Source organism: Chaetodon trifascialis, chromosome 7 (genome assembly GCF_039877785.1).
Source record: "Chaetodon trifascialis isolate fChaTrf1 chromosome 7, fChaTrf1.hap1, whole genome shotgun sequence".
In the NCBI taxonomy this organism is placed as follows: domain Eukaryota; kingdom Metazoa; phylum Chordata; class Actinopteri; order Chaetodontiformes; family Chaetodontidae; genus Chaetodon; species Chaetodon trifascialis.
Genome location: NC_092062.1, coordinates 30551434 through 30573933, shown reverse-complemented (window position 1 = coordinate 30573933; position 22500 = coordinate 30551434). Strand labels below are relative to the sequence as shown.

The 22500-nt window shown below is 47.8% G+C and overlaps 2 protein-coding genes across 2 annotated transcripts in view; both read left to right on the top strand.

Moving 5' to 3' along the window:
• LOC139334506 (semaphorin-4A-like) overlaps nucleotides 1–15150 on the top strand; it is a 16361-nt gene extending 1211 nt beyond the window's left edge. Inside the window, exons 2-14 of the mRNA XM_070967422.1 lie at nucleotides 4083–4243; nucleotides 4444–4506; nucleotides 4850–4948; nucleotides 5134–5224; nucleotides 5501–5623; nucleotides 8103–8230; nucleotides 8329–8510; nucleotides 9761–9899; nucleotides 10761–10950; nucleotides 11099–11214; nucleotides 12361–12524; nucleotides 13577–13647; nucleotides 14352–15150. Of these exons, the coding sequence (XP_070823523.1) occupies nucleotides 4083–4243; nucleotides 4444–4506; nucleotides 4850–4948; nucleotides 5134–5224; nucleotides 5501–5623; nucleotides 8103–8230; nucleotides 8329–8510; nucleotides 9761–9899; nucleotides 10761–10950; nucleotides 11099–11214; nucleotides 12361–12524; nucleotides 13577–13647; nucleotides 14352–15127 (2303 nt within the window). The 3' untranslated portion in view covers nucleotides 15128–15150. The remainder of the gene's footprint in view (nucleotides 1–4082; nucleotides 4244–4443; nucleotides 4507–4849; nucleotides 4949–5133; nucleotides 5225–5500; nucleotides 5624–8102; nucleotides 8231–8328; nucleotides 8511–9760; nucleotides 9900–10760; nucleotides 10951–11098; nucleotides 11215–12360; nucleotides 12525–13576; nucleotides 13648–14351) is intronic.
• Nucleotides 15151–17266: 2116 nt separating this feature from the next.
• On the top strand, nucleotides 17267–21641 carry LOC139333876 (membrane-spanning 4-domains subfamily A member 4A). The gene is made up of 7 exons (XM_070966561.1): nucleotides 17267–17374; nucleotides 18414–18663; nucleotides 19299–19400; nucleotides 19485–19541; nucleotides 19652–19837; nucleotides 20078–20203; nucleotides 20533–21641. Exons 2-7 carry the CDS (start codon nucleotides 18451–18453, stop codon nucleotides 20650–20652), a joined length of 804 nt encoding a protein of 267 aa, XP_070822662.1. The 5' UTR covers nucleotides 17267–17374; nucleotides 18414–18450; the 3' UTR covers nucleotides 20653–21641.
• The last annotated feature ends 859 nt before the right edge of the window (nucleotides 21642–22500 follow it).

Genomic DNA, 22500 nt, shown 5'->3' with positions numbered 1-22500 from the left:
TGCAGTTCAGGGAAACTTCGCGGTTCCGCTTTGTTCTTTAGAAAGACGACTGAACTGCAGCTCTGCGACTCGACGTCATGGAACTGATCTGCTCACAGCGCTGAGGGTGGCAGGAAGTAGACCGTGCCCGCTGCAGACGCTGCTGCCATGCAGTGCAGAGGTCACTGCGACGGTCACGTGATCAGCAGCTTCAGTAAAAGTACCACTACTACAGTATGAAATACTACAAGTAAAAGTACTGAATTCAAACTTTTACATAGAAGAAATACTAATGTAGCAACAGTAAAAATACTCATGCAGAAATTCAGAATATTATTATATGACTGCATTATTATTTGGGGCTGCACGGTGGTGCAGCAGGTAGTGCGCGTGCCTCACAGCAAGAAGGTCACAGGTTCGATTCCCGGGTCAGGCCTTTCTGTGTGAAGTTTGCATGTTGTTCCCGTGCATGCGTGGCTTCTCTCCGGCTTCCTCCCACAGACCAGAAACATGCTCGTTAGGTTGATTGGTGACTCTAAATTGCCCCTAGGTGTGAGTGTGAGTGTGAGTGTGAATGTGAGTGTGTGTATGTGCCCTGCGATCGGCTGCGACCGGTCCAGGGTGTACCCCGCCTCCCGCCCGTTGACAGCCGAGATAGGCTCCGGCCCCCCCGCGACCCCGAAAGGGATAAGCGGCATAGAAGATGGATGGATGGATGCATTATTATTACTGAGGCATTCATGTGTTCATCGCATTCATCATGTGTTAATCAGGTGGAACTCAAAGGCTTTTGACCCTCACAGCCACTGTACCCCCCCCTCCCGAAGGATCCACAGTTCATATAAAAAATGGTCTTTATAAAGAAACTTCAGTCTCATCCAAAGTCAGCCTGTTTTACATGTAGATTAGATTCAACAAACAAACAAACAAACAAACAAACAAACGAGTCTGTGACCAAACGAACGGCGACAGGAAGTGAAACATTCTTTGTTTTTGGTGTCTTTCATGTCTTCACTGTGTGAAATTTAACTTTTCTTTGGACTTTTTATGTGATCCCATGATCACGTGTGATCATCGCTGCCACTCGCTGACAGATGAAAACCAGTCTAAGCCAGCGTTACCATGGTAACAGACCACCGACGGCCGTGGTCGGACTGGTAAAGAGAAGCGATTCTGCCCCACTTCAGCACAAACCACACAAACTGAACGTGAACGCCTGCTCGTCTTCATGGTCCCTGAAGCTCGTCCCTGAGCGAGTGTGCAGGAGCTAAGCTAGTAGCATCAAGGCGATAACGGCGGTAACAACAGCGACGTCTACCTTTGAGGGTTTACTTACACCAAACAGAGCTGCTGATTGGTGGAACAGTGGAAAGACAAAAGACGACAGTGTGGATGTTTTGTTGTCTGTCGAGTTTGAATCAGGTGTGTTTTCTGTTGAATTAACAGCAAACTCGTCTCAGTTTGGTCAAAGACTCGCATTACAGAGGACAACCTTTGTCCTCGCTGTCCTCGCATTACAGAGGACAGCCTTTTTCCTCACTGTCCTCTCATTGCAGAGGACAGCCTTCGTCCTCGCTGTCCTCTCATTGCAGGGGACAGCCTTGTCCTCTCATTGCAGAGGACAGCCTTTGTCCTCGCTGTCCTCTCATTGCAGAGGACAGCCTTTGTCCTCGCTGTCCTCTCATTACAAAGGACAGCCTTCGTCCTCTCATTGCAGAAGACAGCCTTTGTCCTCACTGTCCTCTCATTGCAGGGGACAGCCTTGTCCTCTCATTGCAGAGGACAGCCTTTGTCCTCGCTGTCCTCTCATTGCAGAGGACAGCCTCCGTCCTCGCTGTCCTCTCATTGCAGGGGACAGCCTTTGTCCTCGCTATCCTCTCATTATAAAGGACAGCCTTTGTCCTCTCATTGCAGAGGACAGCCTTTGTCCTCGCTGTCCTTGTGTTGCAGAGGACAGCCTTCGTCTTCGCTGTCCTCTCATTGCAGAAGACAGCCTTCGTCCTCGCTGTCCTTGTGTTGCAGAGGGTCTTCCTGTTTGTCCTGCCAGGCTAAATGAAACGCTTCCATATCGCTGGAACATGGTTTTTGCGATGTCTGCTGTAGCTTGCGGCTCGGGGGAACCCGTGGATCTTACCTGCTCTGCTTTATCTTCTTCTTTCTTACAGAAGCAGCAGAGTTGAGCGTCACGTGCAGTGAACGATCATCAGGTCTATCAGTCATGGAGGACTGAAGTCCGCGTGGCCTCTGTTATATGGAGATGGCGTTTGATGGAGGGAATCACTCACTCAAATTTAGCTGCTGTGCAATCAGGCAGACGCCTCGTTGCAGTCTGGTCACAGGAATTCAGAGGTGTTAAATGAGATTAGTGATAATTGTACGGAGTTGAGTAAACGCACACATTGGCAGAAATTCCCTCCCAGTCCTTCAAAGAAGTGTTTCCCAATCGTTAGCGCCTCGTGGTCTCTCTCCTCAGCGTCTGCTGCCTGCTTCGGTCTGATCATCAGCTCGCGTGGAAACGCTGCTATGCCGATGAGACCCAGCTCTATCTGTCCAGCTGTCTCAGCATGGACCTCAGCTTGTCTCAATGACATCCCAAAGTGGATGATGTAACACCATCATCATGGAGGTCTGAACTGATCCTGGCAACAACAAAGCCTGTTTGAAATCCAGTGAAGCAGCTGAAGACGTCCACTGTCACTAAGGCTTGCTGACAGAGTGGACAATAACATGCCGGCCACCTATTTGAATGTCCTGGTTCAGGTTTATCAACCCTCTCCTTCACGACGAGCCAATCAATACTGACTCGTCCTGCTGTCACTGCGAGGCTGGAAACCTCAGTCCAGCTCTTCCTCTGTGGTTCCTCAGCGGTGGAACAGGTTACAGAAGCGGTCGGCAGAGGAAGACCTTCCTCCTCTCAGAGATCTTACTCAGCTAATGTGTATCTCCGTCTCTTGATTCCTCTCCAGCTCCTCGGGGCTCATATGTTACTTATATGTTTTGTGTTTCTTGTGTCAGGTGGCACATGAACTTACACTCGAAGGCTTGCAATGTAAAATGCAAAACAAACAAACGAAAAAACCCTGATAAAATGTTGTCGCTGGTGTCTGCTGTCAGGCGCTGCACACCTCCACCACACCGCTTGTGCCCTTATTCAAAGTATTTTCTGTGTTCAGATGTTGTTCAGCTGCTGTGAAACAGGCCGATCAGATACAGGCAGTGAGTTCTCTGCAGCTCTGAACCACATCCTCTCCAACCTAAACCACACAGTTGGCCTCAGCCTCAGAAACAGGAAGTAATGCTGCCTCTGTGTGGGTCACCTGACTGCTGGTGATGTTATTATTTATCTCCTAGCTCCTGTTATAGTCTCAGTCTGGTTTGCACTCAGCTGTTTAACAGTAACCAGGTCTTTGTTTAGAGCCCATCGATGTGAAGTAAGATGTGTGAAAATCTCACGACATTAATAACCTCCTCTTTCCACATGTGCTGAGAACAGATGCATGATGGGAAAGCGCCTCACTAACTCACTGCGACTTTCAAAGAGTTGACAACAGCACTGCTGGACGGACTGGAAAACTGAGCTGGACTCAGCGCTGAAGGGGTTTGAGTCATATCTTCAGGACGGGAACTATTTTATGCATCTGAGAGGACCGACAAGATGTTTGGAGTTCCCCAAGGCTCGCCCCTCGGACCTTCCCCGTTTAACATTTACATGCTTCCATTATGCTACATTATACAAAACAACACCATCAGCTACGCAGACAACAGCCAAAATGTACCACCAAGCAACTACAGTCGTAGACAGTCTCTCTGCAAGAGCATCAAACAAACAAATGAGTGGATGTGCCTGAACTTCCTTCAGCTAAATGCAGATAAAACTGAGATTGTCGTCTTTGGCCAAAAGTTAGCGCTAATCTCAACTCTCTGTCTCTGAAAACCAAAAACTGAGCCTGATTTGTTGTAGATTCAAGCCTGCGGTCATCTTGCTGTGAAGTGACAGTGCTAACCACTAACGACTTCCCTACAGCGCTGCCCTGCATCGCTTCCTGAATTTGATCATTTTGAATCATTAACTCGCTGCTCGACTCTGTTGTGTTTGTGTTCAGACTCTGTGGACAGACCTCTGGTCCTCTTCAGCCTCCCAGACGTCCACAACACAACTACGCTTTTGCTAAGCGACGATGGATCCACCCTGTACGTAGGAGCACGGGATGCCCTCCTGTCATTGGACGTCAGTCAGAGTGACGTCATCACCCTGAAGATGAAGGTCAGTTAGAGTCGGTTTGCTTGAACTGACCGATGCTTTGATTTGTGGATGACTGGAGTTATTCTTCTGTAAAGTTTTTATAATCCCTGATGCTTTCAGACTCAGCACTCTGTCTGTCTGTCTGTCTGTCTGTCTGTCTGTCTGTCTGTCTGTCTGTCTGTCTGTCTGTCTGTCTGTCTGTCTGTCTGTCTCTTTTCCAGGTGGACTGGAGTCCATCTCAGACTGAACTAGCTGGCTGTCAACATAAAGGGAAGAACCCGACGGTAATGACGCAGCTCCATGCTCATGGACTGATGGAGTGATTCTTAGCTCTGTCTTGTCTGGTGGGACCGTCTAAAAGCAGCCGTTGTCTGCTTCAGATCAGTTTGTCTGCCTTGTGACTCTTTGTGTGTCTTTGTGTGTCTTTGTGTGTCTTTGGAGTCTCTGCACCATCAGTAGTTGAGCACTAACTGAATGTAACTCAATTGAGAGTCTCTGTCGAGTCTGATCTTCTCACATGTGGACTGAGAACAACGTTCACACAGACTTTTAGTAAGAAAATTGACCTGAAACAATGGACGTTAGGGGACATGCCCCCTGTCTGTCTGACTGCCTGTCTGTCTGCAGGTCGACTGTCCAAACTTCGTGCGTGTCTTGCAGCCGATAAACTCGACTCATCTCTACGCCTGTGGCAGCTACGCCTTCAGCCCTCGTGACATCTATATTGTAAGTCACACAGAAGCTGAAGTGTGATGCCTCCTCTGGTTGGTTGACAGCTGTGTTCACCTGTATGAAGGAGGTGAAGTGAGCGCAGCGTTGTTATTACTGAACAAACACAAGTTGGAACGTTTTGTTGAGGACAGATTTTCTTTACAGTTCAGCCTCTGTGTGTTCTGTCTTGCCTCCTTCAGGACACACAAACCTTCTCCGTGGTCCAACATGGCCAAGCTAAAGGTCGCTGTCCGTTCAGCCCCTTCCAGAGGAACACCGCCATCACCGTCGGTCAGTCTGCCCTCCGCTAGGTTACAGCCGCAGCGATCACATGGCGGAAGTTCACTGATGACAAAATAAAGCACGTGATTCCTGAGAGAATGATTTCTTTAGTCTGATGAGAAGACATTGACCTTTACATCCTGACTGGGTCACAGAACAGAACATAATCATCTCCTGACCGCTGATCCATGAGTGCGATACAGAAATTTAAATGACATGTTCTGGTGAACATGTGTGTTTTAAAGCACAAGCACAACCGCAGCTGCTCTGTTTGTCCATGTATAGACGGCGAGCTGTTCACCGCCACAACGACCGACTTCAGAGGAGTCAAACCACAGATTTCTCGACACTTCAGCAAAGATGGCCGCCCCGACGTCAGCCAGGACGTGTCTGTCAGTTTGCTGGAGGGTGAGTTTCACAAGATTAGCGTTGATCTCGTTAATCTGAGAACTGATGAGTCAGTCAACAGAAAACTCAATGATGAGATGATTCATTAATGACTGAGCGGTTTGCTGTGTTTTTCTGTCCCAGAATCCCTTTGTGTTTTAAACTGCTGCTCAGACTGAAGAAGCAGTATTAATAGAGAATGAGGACAAAGTGTGACTCACAGACAAAGAAGAAACAGGAAGAACGATGAAGGTGTCAGTCAGTAAGATGTAAAGGAAGGCATTAAGACTGCCAGGGTTGAAGGTCCAGTTCACAAACTAAAGGTTCACCCACAGCGTCACAGTGTCACAGTGTAACAGTGTCACGGTGTTACAGCGTCACAGCGTTACAGCGTTACAGTGTCACAGTGTAACAGTGTCACAGCGTTACAGCGTCACAGTGTCACAGTGTCACAGTGTTACAGTGTCACAGCGTTACAGCGTTACAGCGTTACAGCGTTACAGTGTCACAGCGTTACAGCGTCACAGTGTAACAGTGTCACAGTGTAACAGTGTCACAGCGTTACAGCGTTACAGCGTTACAGTGTTACAGCATTACAGTGTAACAGTGTCACAGTGTCACAGCGTCACAGTGTCACAGTGTTACAGCGTCACAGCGTCACAGCGTTACAGCGTTACAGTGTCACAGCGTTACAGCGTCACAGTGTCACAGTGTCACAGTGTAACATTATAACAGTGTCACAGCGTTACAGCGTTACAGTGTTACAGCGTTACAGTGTAACAGTGTAACAGTGTCACAGTGTCACAGTGTAACAGTGTCACAGTGTTACAGCGTCACAGCATCACAGCGTCACAGCGTCACAGTGTCACAGTGTCACGGTGTTACAGCGTCACAGCGTTACAGCGTTACAGTGTCACAGTGTAACAGTGTCACAGCGTTACAGCGTCACAGTGTCACAGTGTAACAGTGTCACAGTGTTACAGCGTCACAGTGTTACAGCGTTACAGCGTTACAGCGTTACAGCGTTACAGTGTCACAGTGTTACAGCGTCACAGTGTAACAGTGTAACAGTGTCACAGTGTAACAGTGCACAGCGTTACAGCGTTACAGCGTTACAGTTTAACAGTGTAACAGTGTCACAGCGTCACAGTGTCACAGTGTTACAGCGTCACAGCGTTACAGCGTTACAGCGTTACAGCGTTACAGTGTCACAGCGTCACAGCGTCACAGTGTCACAGTGTAACAGTGTCACAGTGTAACATTATAACAGTGTCACAGCGTTACAGTGTTACAGCGTTACAGTGTAACAGTGTAACAGTGTCACAGTGTCACAGTGTAACGGCGTTACAGCATTACAGTGTCACAGTGTAACAGTGTCACAGCGTTACAGCGTCACAGCGTTACAGCGTCACAGCATTACAGTGTCACAGTGTAACAGTGTCACAGCGTTACAGCGTCACAGCGTTACAGCGTTACAGTGTCATAGCGTCACAGTGTCACAGTGTAACATTGTAACAGTGTCACAGTGTAACATTGTAACAGTGTTACAGCGTCACAGTGTAACATTGTAACAGTTACAGCGTCACAGACAGTGACAGACAGTGTAAAATAACTGAACACATAACTGTTTGACTAAGTAAGAAGTAGTAATAAGCACACTCTTCATTTTGTGCCACTTTAGCGCGGCCCTGCAGTTTAAGTCACCGCTGCTGATATTTAAGATTCCTTTATTCGTCACAATTTACACACAACATGCAGAGTTGAGGGGGGAACTGCACACGCTATGCATTTGTGAAATTCTTTCCTGCTTTTTGACCCTTCCTGGTCATCCTTCCTTCACGGCAGGTCAGGGGCGGCGGTCTGCTAGCCGACCGGCGCCCAGGGACCCAGCTCTCGTTTGTCACCATTGGTCAGGTGGTGATTTTCAGTGGGGGTATTTTTATGGAGGAAACCCCAAGTGAACACAGAGAGAAAATGCAAACTCCACACAGAAAGGCCCTTATTTTTCCTCGAGCAGCACCAGCGCCCACAGCGGGATTCGAACCCTCTAGCTGTGAGGCGACAGTGTTACCACCGATCCACCGTGCTACCTAATGTCACCTAATTAAATGTCATAAAAACCTCAGTCACATGTTTGACATCCTTTTAGAAAACCTCTAACGCTTTGAAGAAACCACACTGCAGTGAGGTTTCAAACAGACTCCCTTTTTCTGTCCCATATGACTCACTTCATCTTTTTCTCAGACAACCACCTAAACGTCAGTGTTTTAAAGGACATACATGAGCCATGTTTCAGTTCATCATCTTCAAATACTCTTTATGTTTGTAGGTAATAAGACACAAAAACACATACGGCCCTGTCGATTCTTTGTGTCATCACACGTGAATCTTTCTCCTCTTTACTCTCTGAAAACTGCTCTCAGATCTCTTTTCCCCTCATTCAGACCACATGGCACAGCACCCTCACTTCCCTCTTCTGCCTTCACTTCCTGTATTTCAGAGCCAGTGTTTGTCAGCTCACTGTTGGATCCATCAGACAGGAAACTCTACTTCTTCTTTAGTGAAGTTGGGAAAGAGTTCAGCTTCGTGGACGAGCTGCGAATCTCCCGGGTGGCTCAAGTCTGCAAGGTGAGAGTGAACACAGAGAAGAGCCTCGGACTGCCAAATGCGATCACAAATATAAAGTACTGGTCTCACAGTTTGTTCTCACTGCATTGGCTTCACAGGACGACGTCGGTGGACAGAGAACTCTGCAGAGGAAGTGGACGTCCTTTGCCAAAGCCCCTCTGCTCTGTCAGTCTCCCAAACAGCTTCCCTTCAATGTCCTCCAGGACATGTTCACCCTCCAGCCACCAGAGGGCAGCAACGCTGCAGACACGCTGTTCTACGGCGTCTTCACCTCTCAGTGGTAGGACGATCAAGCCGATCATCGTACCTGGAGGTGTTTTAGAGCCAATTAAGAGGCTGCTTCAGGATTTCCAGGCTTTGCTTTATCCACACTTTTGCCAGATTTTGGGTGATTTTATTCTTCTGTCTAACACCTTGTTCCAGAACACGATAGCCCAACTTCTACTGGCCAAACTTTCATGAAGAGACTCTGCTGATTTGATTTCACAGTCTTGTGTATAAGTGGAAGGTTGGCTCTGATGGTGACGCAGTAGAAGAAGTCGTCACCAAATCATTTCACAGATCTGTGTCCAGGAGGTGTTGAGACACTCTGACAGCTGCTACCAGAGCAAGTTTCTGAATGAGAGATGTGTCCCAGAGGCTCCTCCATGACAGACGATGTCGAGCTGTACAGACCAGACAGAAAGACCAGGAGGAACATTTAAACAAATCTAAATTCAATGACAATACCAAGTCACTAAAGTACATAATGTGTAAGGATTAAGTGTGCTAAGCTAAAGATGTTTTGGCAGAAGTCACTGTGAGACCAATGAAGCATCAGCTGCTTCATTCACATTTCGCCATCAGTGGCTCATCCATCAGCCGTGTGACTGTTGTCATGACCTGGCTCAAAGGAAATGACAAACAACGAAAAAAACGCCGAGCGAAGCCAAATACAAAATATATTTATTTACACAAAAGAAACTTAACAACTAAAGATATAAACAGAACAACAGGCGCTGGTCGGGAGAAACAAGTCGAGCAGAGCAGAGCCAAGCAAAGCCGCGAAGAGAAAAGCCGAGCCGACCTGATCCACGCCAAGCCAAGCCAAAGCAGCGCCAAGCAGTGAAGAGAAGAGAGAAGCCCCAAGAGACCAGACGCCAATCAGCCACGGCATTTAACTCCTTCCATGCACCGGCCCAGGTGTTCACCTGGATCAGGTGAAAGGCTAACTGAAAGGCTGGATCAGCTGATTACCTCGGAAAAAACAATGATTAGTGTATATCAAACCACACACCCCCTTTCTCAAAGCAAACGGCCAGCAGGGCGTAACACTGTCAGCTGACTTGTAGCGCCCAGTCGTTTAATGCAGGAGCATAATAAGAGTCTCATCTCGTCCTTGTGTGTTTCATGTTTCCTGTTGTTGATTTGGATTTTATATTCAGTATAGATCAGACATTAAAACAAAAGAATGGATCCACTTCTGCTGTGCTGCTTTGCAGTACAGCAGCAGTCCTCTCAGTAACTGGACTTATCTCTGGTCTCATTCAGGTCTGCGGGTCCAGAATCTGCCATCTGCGTCTTTAAGCTGCAGGACGTGAGGACAGTGTTCACTGACAGCTACAGGACCTTCAACATGCAGACCCACCAGTGGAGCCCAAATGTGGAAAAACACCCCTACCTGGGAAAGGTGGGAAGGTCCCTTTCCAACAAAATGTAGACTCAAATACAGAAACATCTAGCCAATAAGGATTCAGTCTCTCTCTCAGGCAGGCAGACAGACAGACAGACAGACAGACAGACAGACAGGCAGACAGGCAGACAGGCAGACAGACAGACAGACAGACAGACAGACAGACAGACAGACAGACAGACAGACAGGCAGGCAGACAGGCAGGCAGGCAGGCAGGCAGGCAGACAGACAGACAGACAGACAGACAGGCAGACAGGCAGACAGACAGACAGACAGGCAGACAGGCAGACAGACAGACAGACAGGCAGACAGGCAGACAGACAGACAGACAGACAGACAGACAGACAGACAGACAGACAGACAGACAGACAGGCAGACAGGCAGACAGACAGACAGAGCTCTGTGACTAATAATCCATGACTGTGTTTGGTTGTGTTGCTGCCCCCTGGTGGTCACAGTTAGCATCAGACAGTTTATAGCTAAACTACATTAAATTCAAGACGGCAGCCGGACATCAGCCACTTCACAACATTCACGTAAAATACTGCAACCTTTCACAGGTTCAAATGACTCATTTCATGTTATCGTATTACTACAACACATTATTTCTTACATAACCTTCACACACACGTGAGATACACTCCCACACACCACAAATCAGATTAACTCAAGTGAAACAACTCCAAAAGCCATAAAAACTGTTATTATGGACCAAAGGGACATGGTGTCCCTCAGGGTTTGATTCTAGGCCCAGTTTTGTTCCCACTAAGTTTAACTTTGGATCTGTTTGACTGAACATATTGATCGATCGGTCATTAGATTTTACTGCGTGACTCTCGTCCCATCGTCTCCTCACAGTGTGGACTGGACAACGCCTCAGACTCTGAATTAGCAGAGGTGAAGAAGAGTTTCCTGACCAGCAGCAGCGTCAAACCTGACGGAGTCGGTCCCATTGTTGTGTCTTCAGGGCAGCGATACAGTCGCGTGGCAGCCATGAGGACTCAGGCTGCCAATGGAAAACAATATACTGTCCTCTTCCTTCTCACAGGTGAGGCGTCTCGCTAAATACGTACCGCTGAAATATTCATAATGAGAGAGTTTTAACCTTTTGGTAACAGGCCTCTTATTCTGCTGCTATGTCACCTGGAAGTATGTATTCCACATTAGAAATGACTCATCATCTCTCTCGTGCCCAGAGTCTGGATTCCTCCACAAAGTGGTTTTGTTTGATCAGGGTGCGCAGGTGATTGAGGAGATCCAGGTCTTCACACAGCCTCAGCTGGTCAAAAGCATCATCATCTCGTCCTCCAAGGTAACCCTCCTCACACCTTCAGGCTCGGGTTCTGTGATCTTATCCAGTGACAAAGATTAGAGATAATGCTTTTCTGCTGACACTGAGGTGTCTGTGCCTCTGATACTGTGTCAGTGAGCAGGACTGATTTATGGCAATATTTAAGGTTAAACATCGAAAGACTTTAAACAATAGAAACCAGAAAAATGAGCGAGGTCTTTCATTTCTTTATGGAAGATCAGAGGAAACCCTCCACGATAAGTGTCACTGTCGGGTAATCACACTGTGACGCTGTGGTTCGCACTTTGACTGTACAGCCTCAACCGGTCCACATGTGGTCACATGACCGAAGCAGCAGCTTCCCTCACACTGGATCTGTTCAGCCACAGCGCTGCTGTCAATGACACCAGATGTAATCCAACACAGTCACTGCAAGTACGTCCAGAGAAGAAAGACTTCAATCCTAAATGATGCTCTGAGCCAATGAAATCAAGAGACTTCCAGAGAGATGAGATGGACCGCTGAAAGACATGGCTGAACCTTCTGATGGTCCTCCTGAACCCCAACAAGCCATGAAGCCTCATTCTGAAGTTCCTGAACTGTACTTCGTGTTTTTGGTGATCCAGGAAAAGATAATTATTCTGCAGCGTCCTACAGCGTCCTACAGCATCCTACAGTGTCCTACAGCGTCCTACAGCGTCCTACAGCGTCCTACAGTGTCCTACAGCGTCCTACAGCGTCCTACAGCGTCCTACAGTGTCCTACAGCGTCCTACAGCGTCCTACAGTGTCCTACAGTGTCCTACAGCGTCCTACAGCGTCCTACAGCGTCCTACAGTGTCCTACAGCGTCCTACAGTGTCCTACAGCGTCCTACAGCGTCCTACAGCGTCCTACAGCGTCCTACAGCGTTCCAATCACATTTGACAAATTGGGCGTCTGTGTAAAGAAGACATGACTCACAGATAAAATCACGTATAAAAAAAGTCTTCTTACCAAGTATGAAGGAGGGGACATGATGGTCCGAAGGTTGTTTATGTCTAAGAAAACCTGGACATGAAAGATCGGGGGAGGATGCTGTGGTAGAGTCAAAGCTTTGTGAAGATGGATATTTGCAAACTGGTTCATATTGTAGGTGAGCACAGTCACAGTGTTCTCTGGTCCTGCAGGGAGTTCTTTATGTGGGGACATCAGAGGGCGTCACTGCTGTTCCTGTGGCCAAGTGCTCGATCTACAGAACCTGCAGCCAGTGTGTTCTGGCCAGAGATCCTCTGTGTGGATGGAGCCGGATCAGGGGGGTCTGCACCGGTCTAGATGGCAGCCATGAAAACATGTAAGTGATAAATATTTAAAGATCCTCACAAGTTATTTATCCTCAGACTTGTCGACTTGATGTTTGGAGGTATTGTTCTTCCACTGTCCTGATGTCAATGGGGGGCTTGTTCCACCAGCTGGACAGCAAACAGTTGCCCCCCCCCCATGGTGGTGAGGAGTAGCAGAGTGTAGGGGATGGGCTGGGCCGTATGGTTTAACCATGTTCTGGATGTAGGATTGGCAGCATGGTAGGCAGGTATCAGTGTCCCGATTTGGATTTGAGCAGCCACCCGTGGTCCAGTGTGGAGGTCCAGTGTGGGGCAAGACCAGTAACACCAGTCAGCTGAGCTGCAGGGTCAGACGGCACACGCAGGAGAGAGCTGCAGTAGCATGTTGTCGCAGCGAAGGACAGCTGGTCACAGCAAAGTGTGCCGGGCCGGGGACACCGCTGAGTTGTCGATGCTAATGGAGAGCTCATGGACGGGAGGTGGCTTCCCTGGAACAAGAGCAGCTCGGGCTTTGGCGAGGGTGAGCGTCAGTTGGTGTGCAGACATCCGCTGAGAGGTGTCGGCCAATCAAGCAGAGATTCTAGCTGCCACCTGAGCTTCAGATCAGGTAAAAGACAGAATTTGAGTGTCATCTGCAAGACTGTGGTAGGAGAAGCCACGAGAGCCTTGGTGAGGAGAGGAAGGAGGGACTAGAAGAGAGCCCTGAGGGACCCCAGTGAGGAGGCTACAAGGTCCAGACGCAGATAGATTCTCACAGGTTAGCCTGCAGAGGTGGTCTCTGAGGACGGAGGACAGCTGAGAGGACAGAGAGAGTTTGACAGAGAAGATCCGACAAAGCCGTCAAAGATATGAGCAACATTTTGTGAGCGTCAAGCAGTTAAAGTGTTGAAAGAAACTGGAGAACTTGGTTTTGCTCATGCAGAGTGCACTTCCTATGTGGTTGGATTTCACCTGGAGTGTTCTCAAGAGTCCCAAACGTATCGTAAAGAGTGAGTCTTTGTGTAATACATAAATAACCGTCAGCCCTGTGTAATGACTGACAGACTGTTGGTTTACTCCTCAGAGCTCAAGACCTGGAGGGTGACAATGTGGAAGAGGAATGCCAGGGACAGACCAAGGCCAGTTTGGACACAGGTACCATCATCCTGAATAACAGACGATAAACTCACTGACACATGTGAAGCATCTCTAGTCACTTTAGAAACGTATCACTGGCTCAAGCTGATCCCTGATAACTGAAGACCTTTTAATCTTTAGGACCTTCACGTCGTCTTAGTTGCCTTTAAGCTCCATCCTCCTTTGACTGGTAACGAGACAAATAGTCGGCAGCCATGCTGGCAGCTGAGGCTGTACACAGTGCTTTCAGCTAAATGCTATCAGCATGCTAACATGGTCAGAGCAACAATGCTAACATGCTAATGTTTTGTGGCTACAGTGATCACCATTTTAGTTTACCAAACATTTGCTAATTAGCAGTAAACACAAAGTACAGCGGAGGCTAACGAGCGTGACATCAGTTCTGCAGGTATTTGGTCACAAATCAAATTTTCGTCTCAGTCCATCCAGCAGCTGTCGAGACATTTCACTTCAAATCGAAAATGTCAAAATGCCTCATGGACACACTGGAGGAAAAGTCCAGGAATCATCCTCTGGAGAACATGAATGTCTCAGACAGACAGACAGAGAGACAGAGAGACAGAGAGACAGAGAGACAGACAGACAGAGAGACAGACAGAGAGACAGGTGTTAGCATGCTGCTAGCATAGCTGGCAGCTGAACACACTGAGCTTTACTCAGCGCCCTCACTGCTTCTCACCTGTGTGTTTTCTGTGCTCCAGAAGTCGGCGCTCATTTGAACGAAGTGATGAGGCTTCGGTGTCTGAAACCTTCCCGTCTGGCCACTCTGACCTGGACCTCCTCTCAGTTCAAAAACCTGCCAGAGAAGATCTTTATCCAGGCAGCTGACGGCAGTTTGAGCTTCGTCGCCGCCGCCGGCACCTTTGGGACCTACCGCTGTGAAGCCGAAGAAGGCGGGTACAAGGAAGTGGTCAAGAGCTACAACGTCCGACAGATAGCTGCTCCACGCTCCATGAGCCCCGTTCCAAACAGAGAGGAACACCACGTACCCCTCGACAAAGACGAGTCCTACGAGGACCCTGTGACCGAGAAACCAGCGACTTCTATGACACCACCTTCAGGAGACCCAGAGGACAACATGGAGATGAAGGAAGCCGCCACATTCAACGCCGATTTAAAAGGTAGCACAGACTCCATCAAAGAAGATTCTGGATCACAAAACAACCGTCACGACGTTGGTTTGGACCCCTCCCCGCCATCCAAACAAGACATCCAGGTCAGGATGGACCTGCTCGATGAGTCCCAGAAGTCCAAAGAGAGGACTTACTACAGCGAGGTGGTCGTGGTGTCCTTCCTGCTGGCCACCTGCATCTGCCTCCTGATTGTCGGCGGCCTCCACATGTGGTGCCAAAAGGAACGCCGCTTCAAACTGAGTTCTCCGGTCAGTCCGGACGACGGCAGCAAAACGAATCAGTCTATGGAGAGCGTCCCCTCTCTGAGCTGCCCAGACGGTCCTGAGGTGAAGGTGGTGGAGTAACAGCGTTTTGATGGAGGCAGCCTGAACTCTTTGTGGTCCTTTTATGTCTCTTTGTGGTCATTTTATGTCTCTGAGGTCATTTTATGTCTCTTTGAGGTCCTTTTATGTCTCTTTGTGGTCATTTTATGTCTCTTTGAGGTCATTTTATGTCTCTTTGTGGTCATTTTATGTCTCTTTGAGGTCATTTTATGTCTCTTTGTGGCTGGTTTATGTCTCTTTGAGGTCCTTTTATGTCTCTTTGAGGTCATTTTATGTCTCTTTGTGGCTGGTTTATGTCTCTTTGAGGTCATTTTATGTCTCTTTGTGGTCCTTTTATGTCTCTTTGTGGTCATTTTATGTCTCTTTGAGGTCATTTTATGTCTCTGAGGTCATTTTATGTCTCTTTGAGGTCCTTTTATGTCTCTTTGAGGTCATTTTATGTCTCTTTGTGGCTGGTTTATGTCTCTTGTGCTCGTGCTTGGTTTGAAATGGGTCAGATGGACAGACTCTGAAAATACTTGGTGTGTTATTTGATAGGAATGTGTAACAGTGATATTTAGATGCAGGTTAAATGACTCAACTTTAATGTCAGGGATTGTGCTGCGCTATATGAATATGAAATCGAGCCTTTTGTGGATGTATTTGTCTGTTATGAACAGTCATCGATCACTTTGTGTGAATGAATGAATGTAAACAGGATGAGATGTGAAACCTGCTGTGAATGTAGTGAGAGCTGGGAGCACGTGACGTTAGTTATGAACAGTTTGACATGTTTTTATCCATGATGAAATAATCATTTTCCCTCACTGAGTCTCAGTTTGAAACTGTGAACATGTTGAACATTTATTGTCCTTAATATTTACAGTCGGAGTCACTGTCATGTTTGTGTATTGATTTGTCATCAGTCGTCAGTGTCCCAGCTCTGAATGTAATTTTAAGTCTGTTTCCATGTGTGATGTTTTATTGATGATTAATGATCTGAGAAATGATCAGACCCGTTTACTGAACTTTTTTTTCAATAACTGCAGGGATTAAAACTTTGAAGATGTTTTGCTCTTATTGAATATTTATCTGTATTTACTTGATCTTTAGCTTTTAAAACTGCAGCTTCTCACAGATTTGTTTCTGCTCCACGTCAGAGAATATGAGGCGACGCTGCCCCCTGCTGAGCAAATAAATGTGACAAAAAACAACAAACCCCAGTGTTTCAATGAGCATGAGCATGCCATCTTTTACAGTGGAAACAGGTTCACGTCTGACCGTGGTCTGGTGGTCCAGCTGCTTGATGGTCCAGCTGCTCTGTGGTCTGGTGGTCCAGCTGCTTGATGGTCCAGCTGCTCTGTGGTCTGGTGGTCCAGCTGCTTGATGGTCCAGCTGCTCTGTGGTCTGGTGGTCCAGCTCCTCTTTAATTAGTTTCACGTTAAATTAACAAATAGGTGTTCGGTGGAATATTTGTTTAACCTCATCTTTTAAACTTAGTTTCCCTTTTTCTGTTCAATTAAAACAGTCTGACACAATAAAATGTATTTTCTAAATGTCAGAGAGCAGAAGTGATCGGTATTGATATTCCAGGTATGTGATATGTGACCTTTGACCTGTGCTAAGTTCGTGTTCAGGAGGACAGCAGCGTTGTTTCAGGGCTCAGTGTCTCTTTAAGAAAATAAAGTCCAGCTGGTGGATTCCTCGAAATTACGCTGTGGAGATATTTATGATGCCTTCAGGTGGTGTCGGAGAGATCCCCATCTGGAAAGTAAGAAGGCAAAGATGTGTCCCATCCACAAAGCGTGCTACATGATAACCCGAGTAAGAATAAAGTAAAATGGACTCAAAGTCGTCGGTATGTAGACTCAGTACGGAGGCATAATGTTAACGGACACACGGAGGAAAACGGCTGTGAAACGTTTAGACAAGTGTTTCAGGAAACACTCGAAAATCGAAAATCAGAAACCTTCAAGAAACGTTTTCCTTTTTTAAACGTAATCACCGCTTGATGTGACATTGGTTGTCACGTGAGATGTCCTTGTTAAATATGTCTTTATGACAGTAAATATGATGAGTTTTAATAATGAAAACGAGCACATCGACAGCTGTGTGAAGCTGATGTATTTCTTTCCGTGTAGACCAATGATCACACAAAAATCAATCAAATTCTTTTTTTCCGAGTTTATGAGGAGACGTGAAGGCAGCATAATAAATACAGAGAAACTGGATGAAGTTCAGCCAGAAAGCTTCTGCGCGCCCACCTGAAAACTACGACTGACTCTGCAGGTAAGCCGGCTGAAGTCAGCAAACAATGACTTTTAATTATTTGAAGATATTTAGCAGGAGATTTGTACTTTTAGCAGCCTTTTGGTCCGTTGTTCAGAGGATTTTAGGAACTGCGCCACGAACAGTTTGTCGTTAAAGCTCGTTTAGCTCACAGCGGTTTGTCTGTCTGATGTTTTAATGGCTGAATAACTGACAACATAAAGTCTTCTTTAATACATTTTGTCTGATATTAAAACTGAAATGAATCGTCATTCCAAATAGGAGCACTTCCTGTTTATTCCTGTTGATCTGTACACCAGACTCCATTTAAAATTCTGCGAATTTAAGATTTCTGAGCGTTTCAGGACATTTAGTCCCAGCTGGAGACGTCTGTCAGAGCTCTCACGCCTGCAGGTGGTCTTCTGGTAAATCCGGTTCATGTATTATAATCTAGTTTATCTGGTGGCTTTAATTTGGTGTTACAATCATGCCATACTTTCCCCTGTAGTCCACTCATGTTGAGCAGAAAAGAGGATCCGCTCAGTGGAAGTGAAACCAGCAGACTGTCAGGATTCATCGTCATGATTTGACATTTTGAGGAAGTGTCTGTATGAAGACAACACAGTCTTCTTTGAGGGGACACACCTGCCAGCTCAGTGGTTCAGGTGTTTCTGTCAGCGCCCGTTTCCTCTGATGGCCTCTGAACAAACACTGCAGGGATCAGAAGTACGCTGACATGTCAACAAAAAACTGTGATTTTCCGTCTCTGTGATACTTTATACTTCGGCTTCACGACATTTTTGGAAGCCGCTGTCGTGTCGTACTTTTACTCCACTGTGTCTGACAGCTGTGCTGAGATCAATTCTGATATATTATTACACATGAAACCATCCAGCAGCATATAAAGTCAATGAAATGAGCTCCAGCTGCAGCGCTGACGTGATGCACACTGAATGCATCAGTGCTAATTATTGAAACTCTTCAGACTTTAAATGGGAGAAAGTTGAGGAGGTTCATTTTTGACTTTGACTGTCTGTTGTAATCTTTTAAATTTTCCCAGAATTCCCTCTGAGTTCCCGTGACCTCTGACCTCTATCATGACGTCCATCACTAAGATCGGAGGCGTGGTGGTCGTCACTCAGGTCATTTCTCAGGATGAAGCTTCCATTCCGCTCCAGTCTGCCACTGCCACACAGGCCCCTCCCTCTGTGGCACAGACCACGCCCAAAGTAACACAGGCCCCGCCCGCCACCGCCAAGGTGGATGACATGACCGCCGCCTTCCTGCGGGGGGAGCCACGGAGCCTCGGGGTGAGAAACTGACAGATCATTTCTAAAACTGAATGTTTGTGTTCGTACAAATTAATGTACGGCTGAAAGCGTTCTGATTGGCTAAACCTTCTGCCAATCAGCAGTTTCCTCTTAGAAATCCCAAATCAACAGGAGCTGCTAACGGGAGCTGCTAACAGGAGCTGCTAACAGGACGCTAACGGGAGCTGCTAACGGGAGCAGCTAACAGGATGCTAACAGGAGCTGCTAACAGGAGCTGCTAACAGGACGCTAACAGGAGCTGCTAACAGGAGCTGCTAACAGGACGCTAACGGGAGCTGCTAACGGGAGCAGCTAACAGGATGCTAACAGGAGCTGCTAACAGGATGCTAACAGGAGCAGCTAACAGGACGCTAACAGGAGCTGCTAGCATCCTGCTAGCGTCCTGCTAGCATCCTGTTGGTGCTGACTCTTTGACTCGGTGTCAGCAGACAGAAATGTGGGCTCACTGCTGACTGACTGACTGAAAACTGCAGTTTTAAAATGAAAAGCTCCACTTTGAAATGTTTTTATGCTGCTTGGGATGCAGGACCTTTACTTGTAACTGAGTATTTGTACACTGTGTATTGTTACTCTCCCTGAAGTGAACGACCTGAGCACTGTGTCTGTGTTTTCAGGTGGTTCAGATCTTCATCGGCCTGCTGTGCTCTCTCTTCAGTCTGACCGCCGTCTTCTCAGAGATGCTGATCGTCCACGCTCCGCTGTCCCTCGCCGTCTCTGTACGTAAACCTTACTCATGGTCAGTACCTGCCTGACACGTTCAGACAGAGAGGATGACCTCATGCTTCTCTGCTGTCCCTCAGTTCGTCGTCTCCGGCTCTCTGGCTGTGGCGGCGGCGAGACGGACGTCGGTCCGACTGGTGAGTTTTCACGCTGCTGAAAATACGAAGTACTGTGAGACAGACAGACGTCTCTGAGAGGGTCAGACGGTCTGTGCTCTCTGCTGAGGACTCTGTTTGATGCGGATCAGGTCTGGGTGTGTCTGCTGTGGAACGTGGTCTCCGTCCTGCTTGGCCTGGCGGGTGTGGCCTACGTGTGCTGGCTGCTGGCCGATCGCAGCCCCGCCGAGCGGTTCTGCGATGATGAGCCCTGGGGGGGGGTCGTGCCCACGGCTGAAGAGAGCGCTCGCTGCCGGAGTAAGATGTGGATGCTGGACGTAAGTTCCTCATGCAGACGGATCCGGGCCCCGGGCCCGGGCCCGGGCCCCGGCCCCGGCCCCGGGTCCAGACTGCTCGTTACGCCTCAGCTCAGGTCTGCAGGTCTAAGGTTTAGTGTCTTTAGAAAGAATTAGCTGGAAATGAAAGCAGCGTGGGAGCAGGCAGCCTTCGGGCGGCACACGTCGCCTCGCCGCCTCCAGCCGTCACGCTGCCTGACGTGGTTGTTTGTGGGTTTTCAGGTGTCGGTGTACGGACCTCTCGGTGTGCTCCTGGTTCTGCTCGCCCTGCAGGTTTGTGTCACCGTCACCATCTGCGTTTTCTCTGGAAAAGCCATCAGACGCTGCGACCGTTACACCCCCATCATGGTAAGAGTCACTCTGTTGTGTGTGTGTGTGTGTGTGTGTGTGTGTGTGTGTGTGTGTGTGTGTGTGTGTGTGTGTGTGTGTGTGTGTGTGTGTGTGTGTGTGTGTGTGTGTGTGCGTGTGCGTGCTTCTCTCCTGAAAGCTCACAGCTCACCTGAGACCGTGCAGTTAGAGATGAGCTGGTGAATGAAGGGACTGTCGCCTCGGCAGGACAACGCGTCAGCTCCTCTTATGAGCTAAAGTTAACGTTAGCCATCTTCATGGAAGCACCAGACTACGACAGACAGTTTAACTGCAGACGATGACATTGTGGTTTGACCTTTGACCTCCAGGTGGAGGTCGATGACAGCAGCGCTCTGCTGGGCGGAGCAGCGTCAGCTCACAGCAGCGACGTCCCCCTGTTGGACAGCGATGGAGAGGAAACCCCGACATCTGCTCCAAACTCGCCATGAGAGGGGAGGACAAAACCACTAATAATACTGCAGTAATACTACAGGAAAACCACAGCAGAGTACTCCGACACTGTGGCTGTCATTCTGATCTGTAATCATCTTTCCAACAGTTTCTCTTTCGCTGCTTTTCTTCAGTTGTTTTGCTGCTTTGTCGCTTTGAAAGGTGAAAACAGTCACGAAGCCGTGCTGCCTTCAGGGTCAGTCAGGGCTCAGTCTGCTGAAGCTGCGCTCGTGTTTTAACATGGGACAGACGCCGCACACTGAACCGTGAGGGTGAGACATCGCGTCAGGACGAGCCGAGGACGACGCTGTCAGACAGCAGAGTCACGCCTCAAAGATGGACGTTTGCTCAAATACCTGAACGCTGAGACGAACTTTCAGTGACAGACTTCATGTCATGTTTGTCACTGTTTGAACAGACCAATCGCAGCGGAGAATAACACAATGCATAGTAATGAATGAATGAATGAATGAATGAATGAAAGTGACAGTAATGATGACAAACGTAACGATGAACTTCGCTGAACTCGCACTTCCAGCGGAGAGACGTCTGAGTTCATGTCCACACAGACACACACACCGGGCGCTCTGATTGGTCTGTCGTGTCACAGTGAACGCCTCATGTTCAGGTGCTTTAAGGAGCTCTTCTTCAGCGTCGCAGTGATCAGTGACGGCCGTCTGTCTTCATGAGGACATCGCTAACAGCTCAGCAGACTGCTGGAGGTGGGGGGGGGGGACAGTTGTCTCACTTCATTTTCCTTTTGCTGACTCATGTGAACTCTTCTGTTCGTCTTTGTGCACTTTATCAGATGATGAGAGCGCATTAAACTGATCCACAGTCAGAGCGAAGAGGAGCAGCTGATGGCACTTAGTCAGATGAAGAGTTGGAAACGTCCCCATTGTGGACGTGCTGCTCAGCTTTTCTGCTCTCTGAAAGCTTTTCTGTCGCTTCGTCCTCAAGTTACTCAATAAAGTCAAGATTTTTCCACATTGTTTGTTCTGACTGAAGAAACGCAAAGCAAATATAAAAACAAAATATTTATATTGAGAATATTTATGTAAACAAAATGTAGAGCAGAGTATAAAACTATATCCATACTGAGGAAAAAGAAACAGCCGACCACAGGATGTGCAGAGTTCTGGTCCAATAACAGCATCGATGAAAGTCCAGGGGCCATTCAGAGGGAGGAGGTGGACAGGAAGAGACGCACGAGTCCACGTCTTATTGAGACAGCCACAGTCAAACAGCATCAAGCAGACAGTGAGTCTGAGGACGTGCGGAGTGTTTCCACCTGCACGACGTCCTGGACGTCATCTGCTTTTTGGACGTTGCACCTGTAAACACCGAATCCTGGTTTCAGAAACCTGGACGTGTTACTGGTACTCAGACCCCGTCACACTCAGGGAAACGCATGTTTTCACGCAGTTTGGCCTCTCGTTTACACGCAAACGGAGTTTTTTTTTTTTTTTTTTTTACACTGAAAACGATCATTTTTAAAAACTGGAGATGTCGGCGGGTAAACACGGTTAAACGATGTTTTAGGTTTCGAAACGTCACAACATGCGACTGAACACTGAACGTCATATGAGCGACCTTGTTTACGCTCGCGCCCACAGGTTTGGCAGTTATGATGGCGGATTTATCCGGTTCACGTAAACGACAACATTTTTGAAAACGATGTTGTGTGCACGATGTTATTTTTAAAAACGGAGGGGGCAAAATATCCGTTTTCTAAAATACCTGCTACGTGTAAACTTAGGCTTAGACTGCAGGTATGAAACTCTGCCCCAGCTATACCTGAGCTCTGTCTGCCAGGTGTGCAGGTGTGGTAGTCAGTAACACGATGG

What these genes read in the sequence shown, in the direction of transcription:
- LOC139333876 (XM_070966561.1), top strand. Translation starts at nt 18,451, where the DNA reads ATGACGTCCATCACTAAGATCGGAGGCGTGGTGGTCGTCACTCAGGTC. An exon ending in GACGGACGTCGGTCCGACTG is followed by an intron (nt 19,542 to 19,651) that starts GTGAGTTTTCAC and finishes GATGCGGATCAG; the next exon opens with GTCTGGGTGTGTCTGCTGTG. An exon ending in GTAAGATGTGGATGCTGGAC is followed by an intron (nt 19,838 to 20,077) that starts GTAAGTTCCTCA and finishes GTGGGTTTTCAG; the next exon opens with GTGTCGGTGTACGGACCTCT.